Here is a 16,221-nt window from a genome sequence, read left to right as displayed (position 1 = left end):
ATTCGATTCGTTACATTATTTTACCGTTATTTTTTATGTATAAGGACTGATATCGTGGCATCTTTTTGACATTGACAGGATGGCACCTAGTCTTGGGTAGTACACGTACGTTGTACTAAAAAGTTATGTTACTCGGCACTGTACTAAAAGTAACGTTACCGAACGGCTTCTGTTAATCGGACATTTAGTACTTTTAGAACACTACACGATATCGGTGTTCGCCTTTTTGTCAGAATAAAGCATCCTATAAAATATAAATAAAGCCTTTTTGTCAGAAGATAAGGGTAGGCAACGCATCTGCGATCGCGGATGTCTATGGGCAGCGGTCACTTCACCACTTTGTCGGATTCAGGTGGCCGCTTGCTCGTTTGCCACCTTATGTTATAAAAAAAAAATCCACCTTCGATAATGAGAATCAAAAGTGGATAAAATTATTCATAACTAAATTTATTTTCGCTAATAACATATGTTTGACCCTGCTTAAAATTTGATGTGAAGTAATATATAACCCTTCTATTCATGTTTTCACAAATCTGAAGTACTAAAGGTACTAAAATTGTGTACTAGTACGTTTTCCCAATTGTACTAGTACGGTGCGCACTTGCAGATGTCCGATTAAGCCCAAGACTAATGGCGCCTCTAAGCATTTAGGGTTACCAACAAGGTAATGTTTCCTCATGTAAGGAAAATCCTTCCGTTTAGAAAACGAAAACGCAATTTGCAAAGGAAGTACTTGTACCTTACAATGTAACTAATAAATCAGTGCTTATTTAGAGAATATTAGAAATCTTAATGATTGATGTTTACAATCAACGCACAGTTCAAACTACGCCCACACACACAGTACGCCCCGTGGTTTGAATGAAATGATGCGATATAAAATCATCAGACAACTAGTTTCTTGTTATATTCCTTAGTACACACAGTAATTTCCTTATTACGTTAGTAAAACAGTATAGAAAAAACCAAAATCCTTGTTTATTTTATGTCATGAAGGAAATACTTCCAGTTACACAAAACATAGTACAACTAAGGGTTCGGTCACTGCAATTTAAAATGAATAAATAATAAATCAACTATCTGAAAAATATTTATAACAAGCTGTCATTATTACCCTTATATTAAATGTCATTTGTTTATTTCATAATATTGTCGGCAAAAGAAACTTGTATATCCATGTTGAATGTTATTTACTCTTTGATGTGTGTTTTTGATTCTTGGTTATGGTTTGTTTGTCGATTTTCTGGAATGACATTACAGATTTGCTTGATATTTCATTTGTATTGATCGATACAAAAATATTGTTTTACCTAAATCATTTCAATACATACTACATATAAAACTGCTATCTGATCTCACATTTGGTGGTTTCAAAATTGTTTTGTATCCCAAAATTTAGCTTTGTTATTGATTTTAAATACAAAATTCAATAATGGATTCAATGGAGAATCAATCGTGTGTATTTTTGGGTGTAAAAGTAAAACCCGGGCCAATTGAACGCTACAAGCTTGATAATTTTACACTCGAAAACAAAATTATAAACTTAAAAGCGGAGGCGGAGAAAAGAGTGAAAGAACCGTCTTCTTCCTTAGGTTTGTAGTTCATTGTTATTGTGGAAAATGAAAACCCATAAAAATATAAAAATTGCCTAGTATCGCTTAGTAATTTTAGTCAGTGTGAATTATGACAGCTTGGCAATTACACAATGTAATAAATCTTCAAATTAAAGTACTTCATTGTTATGTTTTTGTACTTTGCTTAGATTTAGATAAAAATTAATGTGCAGTACAGACATTGCCTTAGTATAGTTCAACAGTAGTGCTCAACATTTGGACTGGTATTCAACTGGCATGCAATATCAGTCCAATGACTGGCATAGCATTCTACATTTTTAGATAGTCCAACTATTTCACCTGATTGATATACCAATCAGTTTAATTATCTTTATAGAAGCTATATATCATGGCAAAATTCTCCGAGATGAGTCTACACTCCAAGATTGTGGAATTAAATATGGTGAAATGGTACATATAGTAAAGAAAAAGATCACAGTTAAGTCAACTCCTGCGTATACATTTTCTGATGTGGAAATACAACAGTTGAACACATCATTGAGAACTTTAGGCTGTACACCAAACGCACCAGGCTGGACACGAGCAATGCAGGTAAAAAAAACATTATATTACAGATTGGCATTTGAAATTAGAACAAACTTAATATGTCTAAATGAATGGAAAAATTCTATTTGCTTATTTATAATATTGTCTAGAATTAACCTAGGTCGAACCAGAAAGGTATTACAAATGAAATGACAGTGTCCTCATCAAAATTGACAGGGCAGGTTTTATCATTAATGGCTTACTGGATGAGATTTTCTATCCCCTTAACTGCAATACAAAACCACATGAAAAAAAGGTGTGAAGTGGTCATACCCACTACTACTTCTACTAAAAATCAGTTCAGCCTGTCTTGTATTTCTTGTGACAAATTTAAACCTCATATAGTTTTATGCCTGCGAAAAAAAATCCTTAATTATGTATAAAGGCATTAATTTTCAGTAACATAAAACCATAATTAAATAAAGAGAATTTATTTTCAGCTACTCAATGATGATGCTACACTAGCAGAAGTTGTTGATCAATTGCCTTCACTAAGTGAGGATTGTGTGGGATTATCAATATTGCATGAAGTGGAGCTTCTTGCTGCATTGGGTGCTAATGTGGAGACAATGAGGCGCGGAGCTGAAGCCCATCCTGAATTACCTGCGGCTTTGCGACATTTAACAAGACTGGTGCGTTCCCGTAATACTGCTTCTGATGAAGATGGTGAGCATCGTGTGAATTATATTGTGGACTAGATGATCTAGAACTGCTTTTTCTACATAAATTTGTATAAAATCAAATGATAATATGACAATATCTCTTCTTTTCTGCTATAGGTTTATAGTTTTGTTCCTTTAGTGCATGTCAGCCTATAGGCTATCACAAGTGTAGTGCTTTCTATTAAAAAAAACTATTATTCATAAATATGCAGTCATTGCTGACATCCTACATTACAAAAGTATAGTTTATGTGAAAAATTTGACTTCAAAGAGTCATAATGGAAATGTTGATGAGAATTCCGACAGAGTAATTTTCAAAAAGATGTTATACATGGAGGTCACCAGGAGGATATAGGAGTGGATAGTTCTTTGACCTCCCTAGATCATCTGCAAGGAACACAAAAATTTTTTAATATTACTGGTACACTACCAAAAAAATAATCAATTTTTAATCATGTCACACAAAGCTAACTTGACAAGTATATCAAATGTTTTGCTGATAAATGTTTGTTATTTTTTAGTACCAACATCTGGTTTTGCATATTCACTTGAGGCTCTCTCAGAGGATGAGGATGTGGATGAAGAGGATGCTGATGAACCCCGAATGGAGAGGAGCACCTCCATAACACGGGAACAATTAACTGCTGCTTTGCAGGTACTGTTCCAATTATATTTTAAGCTTAATCTGTTCTCAAAGGTATATATTACAATTAGCAAATATTATAATAATTTATTAAAAAAGCATAATTATTAAAAGTACCAATCTTGTGGTCATAGGTTCTCTTTATATGATACCAAAATTGAGTAGCCTATGTATACTAGACTATGCTACTATACTACTCTATGTACCATATATCATAGAAATCCATTCAGCTGTTTAGGCTACAAACTATAACAAACATCCATCCATCCATCGAAACTGTCGCATTTTATTATTAGTATGAGTAGTATGAAGTATTCTATCCTAATAGAAGCTTTATTGCTATAAGAAACAATTTTCTTTTATAAAAATGGTGTTTGTTAGCAGTAACTATATAGTTAACTTTACCTATACTTAACACTGTTCAATTTGAATGTATAATATTTACATTTTGTGTATAAAATTTTTAATTCGTTTCAGGCTGCAACAGATTCTGCGTTACCTAACAATTCAATACATGTCCGTCAGAACCGAGAGAATTTATTGAGGCTATTGGAAGCTACGCCTGATCGTAGGAACACAGCTAGGAGTTCTGCCACTGCAGAACCCAGTGCACCCAGCAGCAGTACAGGTATATTAGCTATATAAAACTAAGTGCCTATATGTTCCAGACTATCCTCCACATCTATGCAAAATTTCATAGAAATCCGTTCACCAGTATAGGCTACAAACTCTAACAAACATCCATGTAAACTTATAATATTAGTAAAATTTGAATTGAAGAAAAAATTACAAATAACTATTAGATAAATTACTGTAACACTCAGTGCAGCCGGTTTATTTTTAAATGATTAATAAAATAAATGAAAACCCTAGTAGTATGGAAAGGGATAAACTCATAATTACATGCTCTATTTTAAATGTTTATTCTAAGGGTTCTAATAAGATTGTACAATCAACCATTTACACCACTTTTGTAGACACTGCTATTCACCAAAATTACCATGTACCTTATAATAAAATAAATGGATACTATTATTATATTAAGAAAAAAATTCACTACCATAACTTGTAGAAAAAAAACTACATATTAAAGTGTGAAATGTAATAAACCAGTTTCCTGACTTTATTAAAAACTTTTTAAAATCAATCAATATGTTTATAATACTGCCTGCCTACAAGACTGTGATTTAAAAAAAAAAACAAAAACCATGGAATTCCTTCAAAATACAAAAGCCCTGGTAATTTAAATTGAGAATAATGTTATGTTTATCTTTTTTAAAACTTTAATATGTGTTAAATGTTTGTTTCAGCTGCGCCTCCTATAATAACTACGGAAATGTTCAATGAAGCAATGACAGAGGCTATGTCAAGAGCCGGTGAACAAAGCTCATCTACTCCGGAGACAACTTTTGCTAGTAAGTGTAGTATTATTAACCGATTTTAATAACCTAACACTCATTTTTACAAACAACCATCCCCCATCATACAGATAAAAGAAGGTTCACAAATCGACTTTTTTATGTACATCTTATAAACATGTAAGGGCCTGTGCCATCAAATTGTAAAATGTCTGATAACAATCCAACATATAAAATATGTGAAGGTAATATTAGATTTTGTTGACAGTGATGTCATATTTAAGTTATCTGAGCCTCTATCAGCTAGTGGTTGAACAGGCCCTTAAAGCCGGATTTTTGTTTAAAAAATGTTTTGTATGTTAGCTATAGTAAACTTGTTCTTTAATAGGAGAACAGTAAAGGTTGTAAGTAGAGTAGATTGGCTTTAATACTGACTGGTTATTTTTACTTTTGTGAGAGACCAGCTTTGGCCCGCGACTTCGTCCGCGTGGAAGAAAATAAAACGAAAGTGAGTAGCCTATGTGTTCTTCCAGACTATCCTCTACATCTATACCAAATTTCATCGAAATCTGTTCAGCGGTTTAGGCTACAAACTCTAACAAACATCCATCTATCTAAACTTTCACATTTTTAATATTAGTGCGACTAATAACAAGGGCTTGTATTAATACACCTATAAGATAAAATGCTTTTTTCTGTTTGATTATTTTAAAAAACAGTGATATGTATTTGCATGTTAAGGTAGTGACAAAACTTTAACTGAAAAATGTTCACTAAGTATATGACTATAGTTTTAATGTTTCGAATATTTACACTATAAACTTTTTTTCAGCTTCATCCCAAAATCAAGAGGAATATGCGACACAAATAAGTCACATGCATGAAATGGGACTCACAGATGATGCTTTGAACATGCGAGCTCTGGTCATATGCTCAGGTATTATTATACCATTATTAATATTACATTTTTTACTAAACTGTTTCTAAAAACAAAGCATGTGGTTGGGGAAAACGGATGCCTCTGACTAAGTTTCGATTTTATATTTGTACCTGGTCTTTGTTTTCTTTTAATTAACTCGAAGTATACACAACACCACGCTAGCCCGTATTTTGTGTATAAATCGACTTTTGTATTTATTTTTGTTATAACGTCAAGATAAAAGTTAATAATATGAAATAATTGTTTTCAGGTGATGTAAATGCTGCTATCAACTTGGTGTTCAGTGGCGCTATCGGTGATGATTAAGATTATTTAGATGTTTCAATTATGTAGTTCTCATTCATATAATATAACCAATACTCAACATGTTAAATATGTTTAAATAAAAGATATTTGTCTTCACAAGTTGTTTTATTGCTTAATAATTTTGAAAGAAATAAACCTTATTTATAATATCACTGGATGTATCCATAAGGGACATATGTACTTAAAATACTATATGATAAAAATATGTGCGAAATAGACTAAAGTATTGCTAAAAGAATAATGTAACAAAGTTAATAAACTCTAATATTATAACATGAAGCAAGCTGTCAGCCAGTTTATAAAAAATATACTCTTTCTAATTTATAAATGTTAAAACAGAAGAAGATTTTCAATGTTGTTTAAATGTTTTAAAACATTAAATGTAAATTAATTCAGTAATGCTATACAACACCTATTTTTGTAGCTACAGTGAATATAAACTTTGCTGTTAGATGTGTTGAAATAGATGTGAAACTTTAATATTTTATTTTAAAATTCATGTTAAGTTTAGAAGTTTTCTTGTGTGTGTCATTGCCTGTTTTAGCTCTACATTGTTCCCGCTTTTTCATCCGACGAAAGTACCATGCGGAATTATTAAGACTTTTATCACCAAATAATTCTTGCTGGAGTCTATTTCTGTATTCTTTTCTCAGCGAAGCTCTTTTTTCATACCAATTCACTTTATCTTTTTCTGAATTTTTATTTGGCTTCTCTTTCAATTTTCCATTGCTTTCTTTTATGTTATCTGGACTTTCTAATTTAGTTTTTTCTGTAGCATCAGTAGTTGGTTGAATTTTATCTAAAATGTTTCGGTTTTCAGGTAATGCTTGAGAATCATCATAATCTTTCAGTAGACCTTTTATATCAAATTGTTCTTGTTTACTGCGACCCTTTTGCTTTCTACGCCATTTTTCAGTCTTCCTCTTATTATACTTGCATTTATGACAGTTATATCTGTCATCTTTTTTAATTTCTTCTTCACTTGTAACATCTTGTAGATTGGGTTCATAGATTTTCTTAACCTTTTTTTTATTAAGATGTTCATATTCCCATTTTTTATCAACTTCCCGCTTTTGGATGTTGTTATTTTTCTTCTCAGATTTTAAGGAATCTGCATATGAAATCTTCTTATTATCAATTAATTCCTTTTGGTCATCTAAGGAATCTGTTGAGAATGCTTCTGTGACTAACATGGAATTTTCTTTTTCATTGTTTTGAAACATTTTTGTCTCTTCAGCCATTGCTTTATTAATTTCTTCTATTATTTCCATATTCACAGGTTTTTCCTGAATTTTAATGTTCTTCAATTGCTGTCGCTCATGTTTAATTCTTTTCGCAATTTCATCATCTAACCAACTTTTATTTTGTTTGTATATATTTTTAAGTTTGTTCAAATCCCCCAGAAATTCCTTTTCAAATGATGGTTCTATCAAATGACTATCCAAAACTTTTTCCTGTTCAATAGTTTGATCATCAATACATTTAGTCAGTTTATTAGGATTGTTCATATTTAAAGGTTCTTCAAAGACTTTCTTGCAGCGTTTGTTTGGCATCTTCTGATGTTGCATCTGTATATTACTAACTAATGTTAGCTCTTTCAATTTGCTTCTTAAATAAGCATTTTCTTCTTGCAGCTTGTACAAATTGGATAAAATCTTATTAACAGAAGGTGTATGGTGCATGGTACAATCATTTTTGGCACCCCACATGTGTCCGATTGCTACACCTGCAGCGGTAATAACACTTCCTAGCATGATAACATTGAGAACAGTACTTAATCTCTTATTCCTTCTGTGTACGTATGTTTTGAGTTTTCCGTTACTCTCCATCAGATAATCTGTATCATCTCTTGGTAGTTTATCAATGTTTTCAAAGTGTGTAATGTGAGGGCTATCTGTGATATGTATGGGACCATGTTTGTCAGGTAACATTTCATCTTCTGTGGTATAATTATCATCAATGTGCTTGTGTTGCATAGGACTCTCATGATCACTGTCACTGATGACAGATATGCCATCAGTATCTTCATCTTTTTCTTTGAATGAGGTTGGAAATCTGCAAAGAATGAAGTAATTTGTACATGGTAATATTTTTTCTTAACCAAGAAGTACCATGTGGAATCAAAAATTGATCTGTTTAATATAAATGATGTGCTATAATGCATCTCATCACTCAGGCATTTTTAAATGACAACAAAGGGAAAGGTATTGACCAAAATTGTTTATGGATACTGAATACTTGATATGTTTTTATAAGGTCAAGTAATTAAGTAGAAACATGCTGCAATACAGTCTTAGTAAGAATAGGTCAAGGTAAACAGTGCCACCTAGAAGTGAATTGTTGAACAAGTTATTAAGTTGATTCAAATTATTATAAAAAAGGATCTAAATATGCTTAAATCTATTTTTACGGTACGTTGCGTTATACAGTATTATTACATTAGTAATTAAAATTTTTAGAAGCGCTTTTTAAACAACCTTGATTATGAAAAGATAATATGCGCAAAAAGCACAAAAGTTTCGTTTGATAATTTCTTAACTAGAATGATCAATAGACTTTAGAAATATATTATTTTGTGGCAAAAATTTAACATTTTTTTGTTTTCGCGTTAATATTAAAAAAATAATAACACTTAGGTATATACTATTTACCTTTCGTTCGTATCTTGTGGAAGTTGCAATGTTCCTTCAGTATATTCAGGCGTGGGTTCCAGAATAGTCCAACTTTCTCCCGAATCAGAATCACTGTGATCAATAATGTTCATCTCCATATTGCTTTAATTAAATAATTGTAAAATCAAACGAAAGTAAAATGTCACGCAATTATTGTATATGCGAAATAACACACTAAAATGATTTACACTTCTAAACAAAACATTAAATTACACTAGAATTTAGCTCAAAAGGAATCCCAAAATGTTCTTGTATTTATTTTTGTGGTTTTTTCATACAACGACATATTATGTCATGTTTCAACATACGCGATTATTTTATTTTTCTTTTGCGTTGTGCGAAATATCAACCAATAACAAACGTCACAGATAAAATATTGGAAGTAGCGAATAACACCATGTTAAATGTTGGTAGGACTTGGTACAATTAAAAAAAAATATTTAATACAACGTTAAGAGCGTATATTTTGCCAATATTACAATCACAATCACCTCCCTCAACTCCTTAATGCCCTAATCTAATACGTAGTTTCAAATATTGTGTATATTCTTTACGTTTTTAATTTCTGCAAAAATTAAGCAATGTAAAAGGCGCCAATTTTAAAAAAATAAATAGAAAACTACATCTTTAATATTTGGGAGGTTTAACTATTTACGATTATAAACTTATAAAATAACATTATATTGAAATTAAAATAACATTTAGGGGTATTAATTAATATATTTATTTGTACTTGGATCTTCTATGGCATAGTTCTTATCACATGTGAATGATATTGTCATTGCATATCTGGTACCCGATGTAACTTTTTCTACATAATGAAGATTTTCAGCACCACTTGTGAAAATGCTTAGCCGTGCCAATCTTGGTTCTACTGTTTTATTATGTTTCTCATCAACAAACACAAACCTCCCACCTTCAAAGTCTTTGCTATAATCACTTAAATAAAGTAAAGTTGTATAATGGAATGATTTATAAGTTTCCTGAAAAATTTAAATCTTTAAATTTATCATGTCTAATATTAAATAAATTATTATAAGGAATAATAAGATCTTATTACTACAAAACAATTGAAAGGAAAAATTAGTCAATTCATAGTAGATTTGTATTTACAGTTTTTTTTTATTTATCAATGAATAATCACCATCTAGGACCCCTTACTGCCAATATGAAAACAATAATCATGTAACCAACAAAAAAAAATTATTCATTGAAGTCTACATGTGAGTAATATGTAAAAAAACTTACTTTGTCAACATGTGGATGCCAATATTCATCATGTACGGTTACTGCATTTTTAGGATTAATTTCAGAGAAAAATGTTGGATGTGTTAAATAAATTTTACTAGGTAATACTCCAAAGTAATGAGATATGGCATGTTTTATTTTTTCTTTTACCACCTAAAAAAACACAAATTGTATATATTATAATGGCAGTTAAAGTGAACTTTCCAGCCAGCCAGTAATATTGAATGAGTTAGGCCTTATACACTTACCTTGAACACATTAAAGTCTGCTTCAGTGAATAAATTTTTCATATCATCTCTTTTGTAAATATTAACAAAGTGTTGTCCTTTAGACAAAGCTCCACTATGGAGATCTAATATGGAGGCACCACCTGAAGATCGTCCATACTTAAGACCTTTCTTAGCTATTTTCAACAATTCTAAAGATTCTCTTTCTGAAATTACTTTATCGGTCACAAATCTCTTACACTCCTTGGGAAAACAGCCTTCATATTTATCTATTTCTTTAATATATTTTTCTGAGCAATCTATTATTTGACCCTTTCCAGCCAAAACATCTGATTGTCTGGCGAATGTAATTGTTTTATCATTTTTAGAAGTAAAATAAACTATAGTAAGCAATGAAAATATGACTACTACTCTTGAAAGAACTCTTAGAGGTAAGTTGCTTAATTTTCTGAAAAATAACAATTCAAATCAACCGATTATATCAACATTTACATAATACAACAGTTTACTTTATTACTTACGATTTCTCTTTGGTATTGACCAACTCGTTATCTTCTTTTTCATTAGATATCGGCTTTTTATTTCGTCTTTTCAGTTCAGTCATTTTTAAATAACTTTCTATGTTTCAACAAATTTTACAGCTTTAAAATGTAGTAAAATACTGCCCTCAACGTTTCTTATATTTATCAATCAGTTTTATGTTGCTTTATTATTTTTAATTTCTTATTTGATAATAAATATTTTATCACAGCAGTTTAAGCGACAAATGACAATGTCATTATTTCAGAAGATGTAATTGTCAGGCAAGTTTCAGAAGGTAAGCCTAGTTACAGATTATCGAAAGAATCGAGAACTAACTAAGAAAAACAATGTTGCGAAGTTTTTCTCCCTTGAAAATTTTCTTAAGGTGATTATAGTAATTTTCGTTTTTTGAACACATGTATTAAACAAAACTGATTCTATCGATTTACATTCGCACTTAATTTAACATTTAACAAACAATATAGATTAAAAAAAATAATTTTGACTGATTGCTTGATGTTTGAACTGACTGAAACATAATGGTAACATTGAAAAAGTACGACCGTTGTATGTTGATTGCATTTGCTAAATATCAATTTTATGTTAAGAATTTGCTTAAAATTTTCCGTGTTTCATTTTGTCGACTGTAATACTGTCATGTACTGCCATTAGAAATAATTAACATTTGGTGTATCAATTGCTGCTTATTTTTTTGTCGCAATGTACTTCGACGTTGAAGATGATGGGGTCGACCATGAATTTTTGCACGTCGTTAGTCGAGAGCTCTGTATGTATTTTTATTCTATATGCTTTTGTTTCATATACATGTGATTAATAATATTAATTACCTTAATTTCAGTCGCCTTCAGTTCCAATTTTGAAGGGGCGTATGGCATTCGAAGTGTACCAACACACACAGAGGATGGCATACCTATCAGAAAAATTTATGTCACCAACCTACCACCAGAAGTACATATTCAACATCATTTTTAGATACAAAGAATTTACATTTTATTGATTTTGTTAATGTTTTGCAGACTACTAGAACTGAACTTTTTGGTGTGTTTGCACAATATGGTTTCATAAAGAGCTGTTGGCTAAGAATGGGTGACAAAGGACCAAATAGGACGCCGACTCCAACATACGCGTTCGTCACATTTAGCAACCCAGCAGATGCACATAAGTAAGTTAACTTTTGCCTTTACCTAACATTCCTTTGTGTTAAAAAAACACATGGCAAAACACTTTTAAATGAAATGCAAAAAATTAAGTATTTGCAGTCCAGTTTTAAATAAAGTATAAATAATTCACTGTACAATCTAATATAAATATTTTTTATTCTATTGTCCTATCAAGTCTTTGTTAGTTGACAATGAAAATTGTTACATGTGTTAAGTTTTTCTTTTATAATTTTTTTAAACATGTACAATAAACCAGTTTTATTATAAAATACCAGAGATCATGATTGTTTAAATCATTATGATTATAAATATTTCTAAATGCAATGAAATATGGAAAAATCGTGTAATCTCAATAAAATGATATTTAAGAAATTGAAAACAGAACAGTTTTTAAATAAATTAAAATAGGTACTTTCGGGGTAGTTTACAAAAACTATATATTTCCTACCTGCTTTTTTTATTTCCATATATTTTAAATAAATTCATTGATAAAAGAAGAATTTATACTCTCATTCTAACTGCATACTTTCTGCATTAATTGGATTCAACATCTCTCCTTGATCAACTCACATTATACATTTATATGTAACTCAATTTCAGAGCTCTACAAGCACCATATCATGAAAAGACTCTCCGAGGTCGTAGTTTGAGGATTTCGCCAGCTGACAGTTGGCACCAACCTGCAGAAGATGCTGATGGTAGGGTGCAATGGCGGCCAAGCGGCCAGAGAGGTGAAGAACCACCCCCATCAGTGCCAACAGAGGAAGTGGAACAAGACAAAGGTTGATATAGCTCAATTATTCATTGTGAGACAGTTTAAGGACTGAATTTTAGTATATCATATGGTACTCTTAAGAAGGGTCTTAATGGTATAGCCTAGAAAGAAATGGATGTATTGCATGAAAGGTGACATGATCAAAAAGAGAGTGATGACTGAGATGATGTATGATAGAGTTATGTGTAGGATAAAAATCTATTGCGCCGACACTATGAGGGTAGGATAAGAAGGAAGATGATGAAGAAGGGTCTTAATGGAAGTTCATATTGCTAGGAATTTGTTGAAGAGTATAAATAAAAACAATTTTTATCTTAAAATATTATGACAGTTTGTTATTTATATTTCAACTCCTATTGATGAAGTATGCAGTTTAGAAAGGTTTTTAAAGTGTTTTTCTTGTTTATGTGTAATTCCATAATTATATTGCTATTTATTTCTAGAAAACCCTCAACAAGATGTTAATGCAAATGCAGAAGGGAACAATGATGATATCAATGTATCAATTGTAAGTGTTATATAGTTAATAAGTGTTAATTATAAGTTAATACAGTTAATATTATGTGTAAAATTTAATGAAAATGAGAAATTATATACACATTTCATTGTTTATGGATATTTGAAAAGTTTTAATGTTTAAATTTATGATACAAACATGTCTGTTTCTAAAGACTGTTAAACCTTATAAAGATAAAATTGATTAGATGTCTTACTAATATTATAAATGCGAAAATTCGATGGATGGATATTTGTTAGAGTTTGAACCCAAAACTGCTGGATTTCGATGAAATTTAGCATGGATGTAGAGGATAATCTGGAAGTACACATAGGCTACTTACTTTTGTTCTTTTTTAATACCACGCGGTCGGAGTCACGAGCGAAAGCAAGTGTTTTTATAATTACTCATTTCTATTTTAATGGATATACATTAAAATATCTCTTATTATATGCTTCATTATGATGGTTAATTATGATGTTATCTTTAAAAAGGTAAATGAAGTTGAAGAGGTTGAAAACGACAGCAATGATATGGAAGGTTATGGAATACTGGATGTTCTCAATCCCGATTGTTTGTCGCACATTATGAGTTATGTACCATTAAGAGATCTCATTCGCTCCGAGAGAGTCAGCAAGAGATGGCAAATGATGGTCCAGGAATTCATTGTTGGTGAGTCTTTTTTTATATCTTCTTTTTAACCAACTAACAAGATCTACAGATGTGAGTATTTGAATCATTGAATAGATTTTGATGAGTGAGATGGAACTGGATTCAGTTTTCCATAGAGCAGGGGTTGTAAACTTTTGAGTATTGATATGCTATTTAAAAAAAAAATTATTGTTGTCATAGATGAGCCATCAAATAATTTTGATTTTAAGATTATTGGGTACATCTAAACTTATATAATAAAGTGTATATGCACACTACTTAGGTTAAGGGCTTAGTTTAGTTTTTAGGCTTTAGTAGGTTTTTTTCGATATAACTTTTATGTCATCAAAAGTAGAGATTAAATAAATTTCAAACTATATTCTAGGCATTCGCATATATAAGACCTCATGGTGGCAACATATACCGGTTACCTTAACCACAGCAGTGTTGAGACGGGTGCTGCAGAGAGTAGGCAGTTCTCTAGTGCGGTTGCATATTGACCACAACTGGTCCGCACTAAATGACCGTACTGCACACACTGTTGGCAAATTCTGTCCCAACCTCGAAGAACTAAAGGTAACAAAGCATGTCTGATAGATTATGAACTTCCTCAATTCGTTATTGAACTAGATCTAATCCTAACCAATGTCTTTTACAGATTGTTGGTATGCATACGAAAAATTGGAACCCACTGGTTTATGGGTGTAAAAATTTGAAAAAGCTTATTTTTGTCTCATGCAATAAGGTAATAAGTTTTTCATTGTTTTATTCAACTTAATGTAAATTTACATAAGAGAAGAATGTCGCGATTATTGTTTGCCAATAACTTATCCTACTGGACCAGTTACAAATATTATTATACAATTTCAAAGCTAAATTATCCCTAAGTAAAAGGCAACATTTTTAATTTCAATTTTTTGTGAACATCGCAAGAAAATGCTAGTTTTGTAAAATAACAAATGTCAAAGAACTTATAAGGAATTATCAAAAATGTAACATTTCAATAAATGTGTTTGCAGCTTACAGATTCAAGTCTAGTACATATAGTCAAGAGTGACTCCCCAATAGAGTATTTGACCATTGCCAACAACACACATGTGACTGGACTATTCCTTAATGGGTCTAACATTCGTAAACTGAATGCTCTATCGTTTTACAACTGCTGTAGTCTCCAAGGTGCGGTGCTTACTGCAGCTATCGATGCAATGCCAAACTTAACTACACTGAAATTAGATGTTTGTCCCGTCACTATGTGGAAGATTGTACCACTAATATTGAAGAAATTAACAAAGTTGGAAGAGTTATCACTAAGTGAATATACTTCAGGGGATGCTTACTTCAAACCTTATGATAACGAATCCTTCTGTGAAGCTCTTGATAATTTAAAGGAGTTGAAAATTTTGAATTTGAGCAAAAACATCTATATAACGAATGCTGTGCTCAAACAAGTTGCTCGCTCCTGTCCTAAGCTGACTTCACTCAATGTATCAAGCTGTAACTCTCAGAAAAATTTGCAAAATCTTGGTATGTACTTCTTTTCTTAGTATAAGGTTGTAATAGTGTTTCGTAAAAATTAAGTTTACATATGACTTAAAATGTATGATATTGTTATGCTTAGAGTGTGTTCACTAAAGACATTCCTTGTTCTCAAAAAAAATCCCTAAAGAAGATTAACTTCCGCACTAGATTGGTCACTAAGGGATTGTAGAGGTCATGTCCATTCATCATCTATCAAGTGATGTTTAGTAGCCACTCTTTCACTCCCCACAGGTGATCTGTGGTGCAGTTTAAGGATAAACATCCCCTTTACCTAGTATTATATGTATTTTTATTATCACACTAGAATTTTTAAAATATAATTCAAATTATCCATCATTGATGAAATTATAAAAACCTTGTTGTATTGTCTACATTTTTAAAACTTACAATTGAAAATGTCAACATTCAAATGTACATATAACAAAGAAGGCCCCTGCCTTTGGTTTGTTTTTGTTCCATTCATACATATTTTTTTCCAATATATCCTATATTTAATAGCATGAAATAAATAGACTATAGCCAGTCGTCAGTGTAGTGTTTTTTATTAATTAGGGAATTATTAAAAAATATGTTGTGATTACTGGCATTTTACATAACAAAGAAGTGTTTATTTACACTTCAACCTATGCTAAGACACTATTTAAAGAAGAAAAACAATGTTTTACAAAACTATTAAGACAAATCTACTTCAATTACAATATAAAAAAAAGTGAGTAGCCTATGTGTTCTTCCAGACTATCCTCCACATCAACACAAAATTTCATTGAAATCCATCAAAACTTTCACATTTATAATATTAGTTAATTATATCTGTAATAATCAGTACCCCCACACTAGGAGCA

General features: G+C 31.1%; 4 protein-coding genes across 4 annotated transcripts; 2 read left to right on the top strand and 2 right to left on the bottom strand.

Annotated features, from left to right (window-relative positions):
• Positions 1-1,249: 1,249 nt before the first annotated feature.
• LOC106110307 (ubiquitin-like protein 7) lies at positions 1,250-6,164 on the top strand. Its single transcript, XM_013292077.1, has 8 exons — positions 1,250-1,592; positions 1,951-2,165; positions 2,600-2,825; positions 3,343-3,476; positions 3,942-4,092; positions 4,775-4,879; positions 5,655-5,759; positions 6,013-6,164. The coding sequence occupies exons 1-8, from the start codon at positions 1,433-1,435 to the stop codon at positions 6,066-6,068; spliced, it is 1,152 nt and encodes a 383-aa protein (XP_013147531.1). The 5' UTR covers positions 1,250-1,432; the 3' UTR covers positions 6,069-6,164.
• Positions 6,165-6,201: 37 nt separating this feature from the next.
• On the bottom strand, positions 6,202-9,110 carry LOC106110288. The gene is made up of 2 exons (XM_013292056.1): positions 8,720-9,110; positions 6,202-8,123 (listed from the first exon to the last, which is right to left on the bottom strand). Exons 1-2 carry the CDS (start codon positions 8,836-8,838, stop codon positions 6,545-6,547), a joined length of 1,698 nt encoding a protein of 565 aa, XP_013147510.1. The 5' UTR covers positions 8,839-9,110; the 3' UTR covers positions 6,202-6,544.
• A 69-nt stretch (positions 9,111-9,179) lies between these two features.
• LOC106110316 (2-oxoglutarate and iron-dependent oxygenase domain-containing protein 3-like) lies at positions 9,180-10,957 on the bottom strand. Its single transcript, XM_013292088.1, has 4 exons — positions 10,737-10,957; positions 10,237-10,663; positions 9,989-10,141; positions 9,180-9,723 (listed from the first exon to the last, which is right to left on the bottom strand). The coding sequence occupies exons 1-4, from the start codon at positions 10,817-10,819 to the stop codon at positions 9,451-9,453; spliced, it is 936 nt and encodes a 311-aa protein (XP_013147542.1). The 5' UTR covers positions 10,820-10,957; the 3' UTR covers positions 9,180-9,450.
• Positions 10,958-11,285: 328 nt separating this feature from the next.
• On the top strand, positions 11,286-15,399 carry LOC106110298 (F-box/LRR-repeat protein 2-like). Its single transcript, XM_013292065.1, has 9 exons — positions 11,286-11,524; positions 11,597-11,706; positions 11,775-11,920; positions 12,519-12,700; positions 13,137-13,201; positions 13,684-13,861; positions 14,226-14,416; positions 14,499-14,585; positions 14,860-15,399. The coding sequence occupies exons 1-9, from the start codon at positions 11,458-11,460 to the stop codon at positions 15,382-15,384; spliced, it is 1,551 nt and encodes a 516-aa protein (XP_013147519.1). The 5' UTR covers positions 11,286-11,457; the 3' UTR covers positions 15,385-15,399.
• The last annotated feature ends 822 nt before the right edge of the window (positions 15,400-16,221 follow it).

The sequence above is a fragment of the Papilio polytes genome, unplaced genomic scaffold (assembly GCF_000836215.1).
Source record: "Papilio polytes unplaced genomic scaffold, Ppol_1.0 DF824247.1, whole genome shotgun sequence".
Lineage (NCBI taxonomy): Eukaryota > Metazoa > Arthropoda > Insecta > Lepidoptera > Papilionidae > Papilio > Papilio polytes.
The sequence above is the reverse complement of the archived record's forward strand: the minus strand, read 5'-3'. Positions and strand labels throughout refer to the sequence as shown.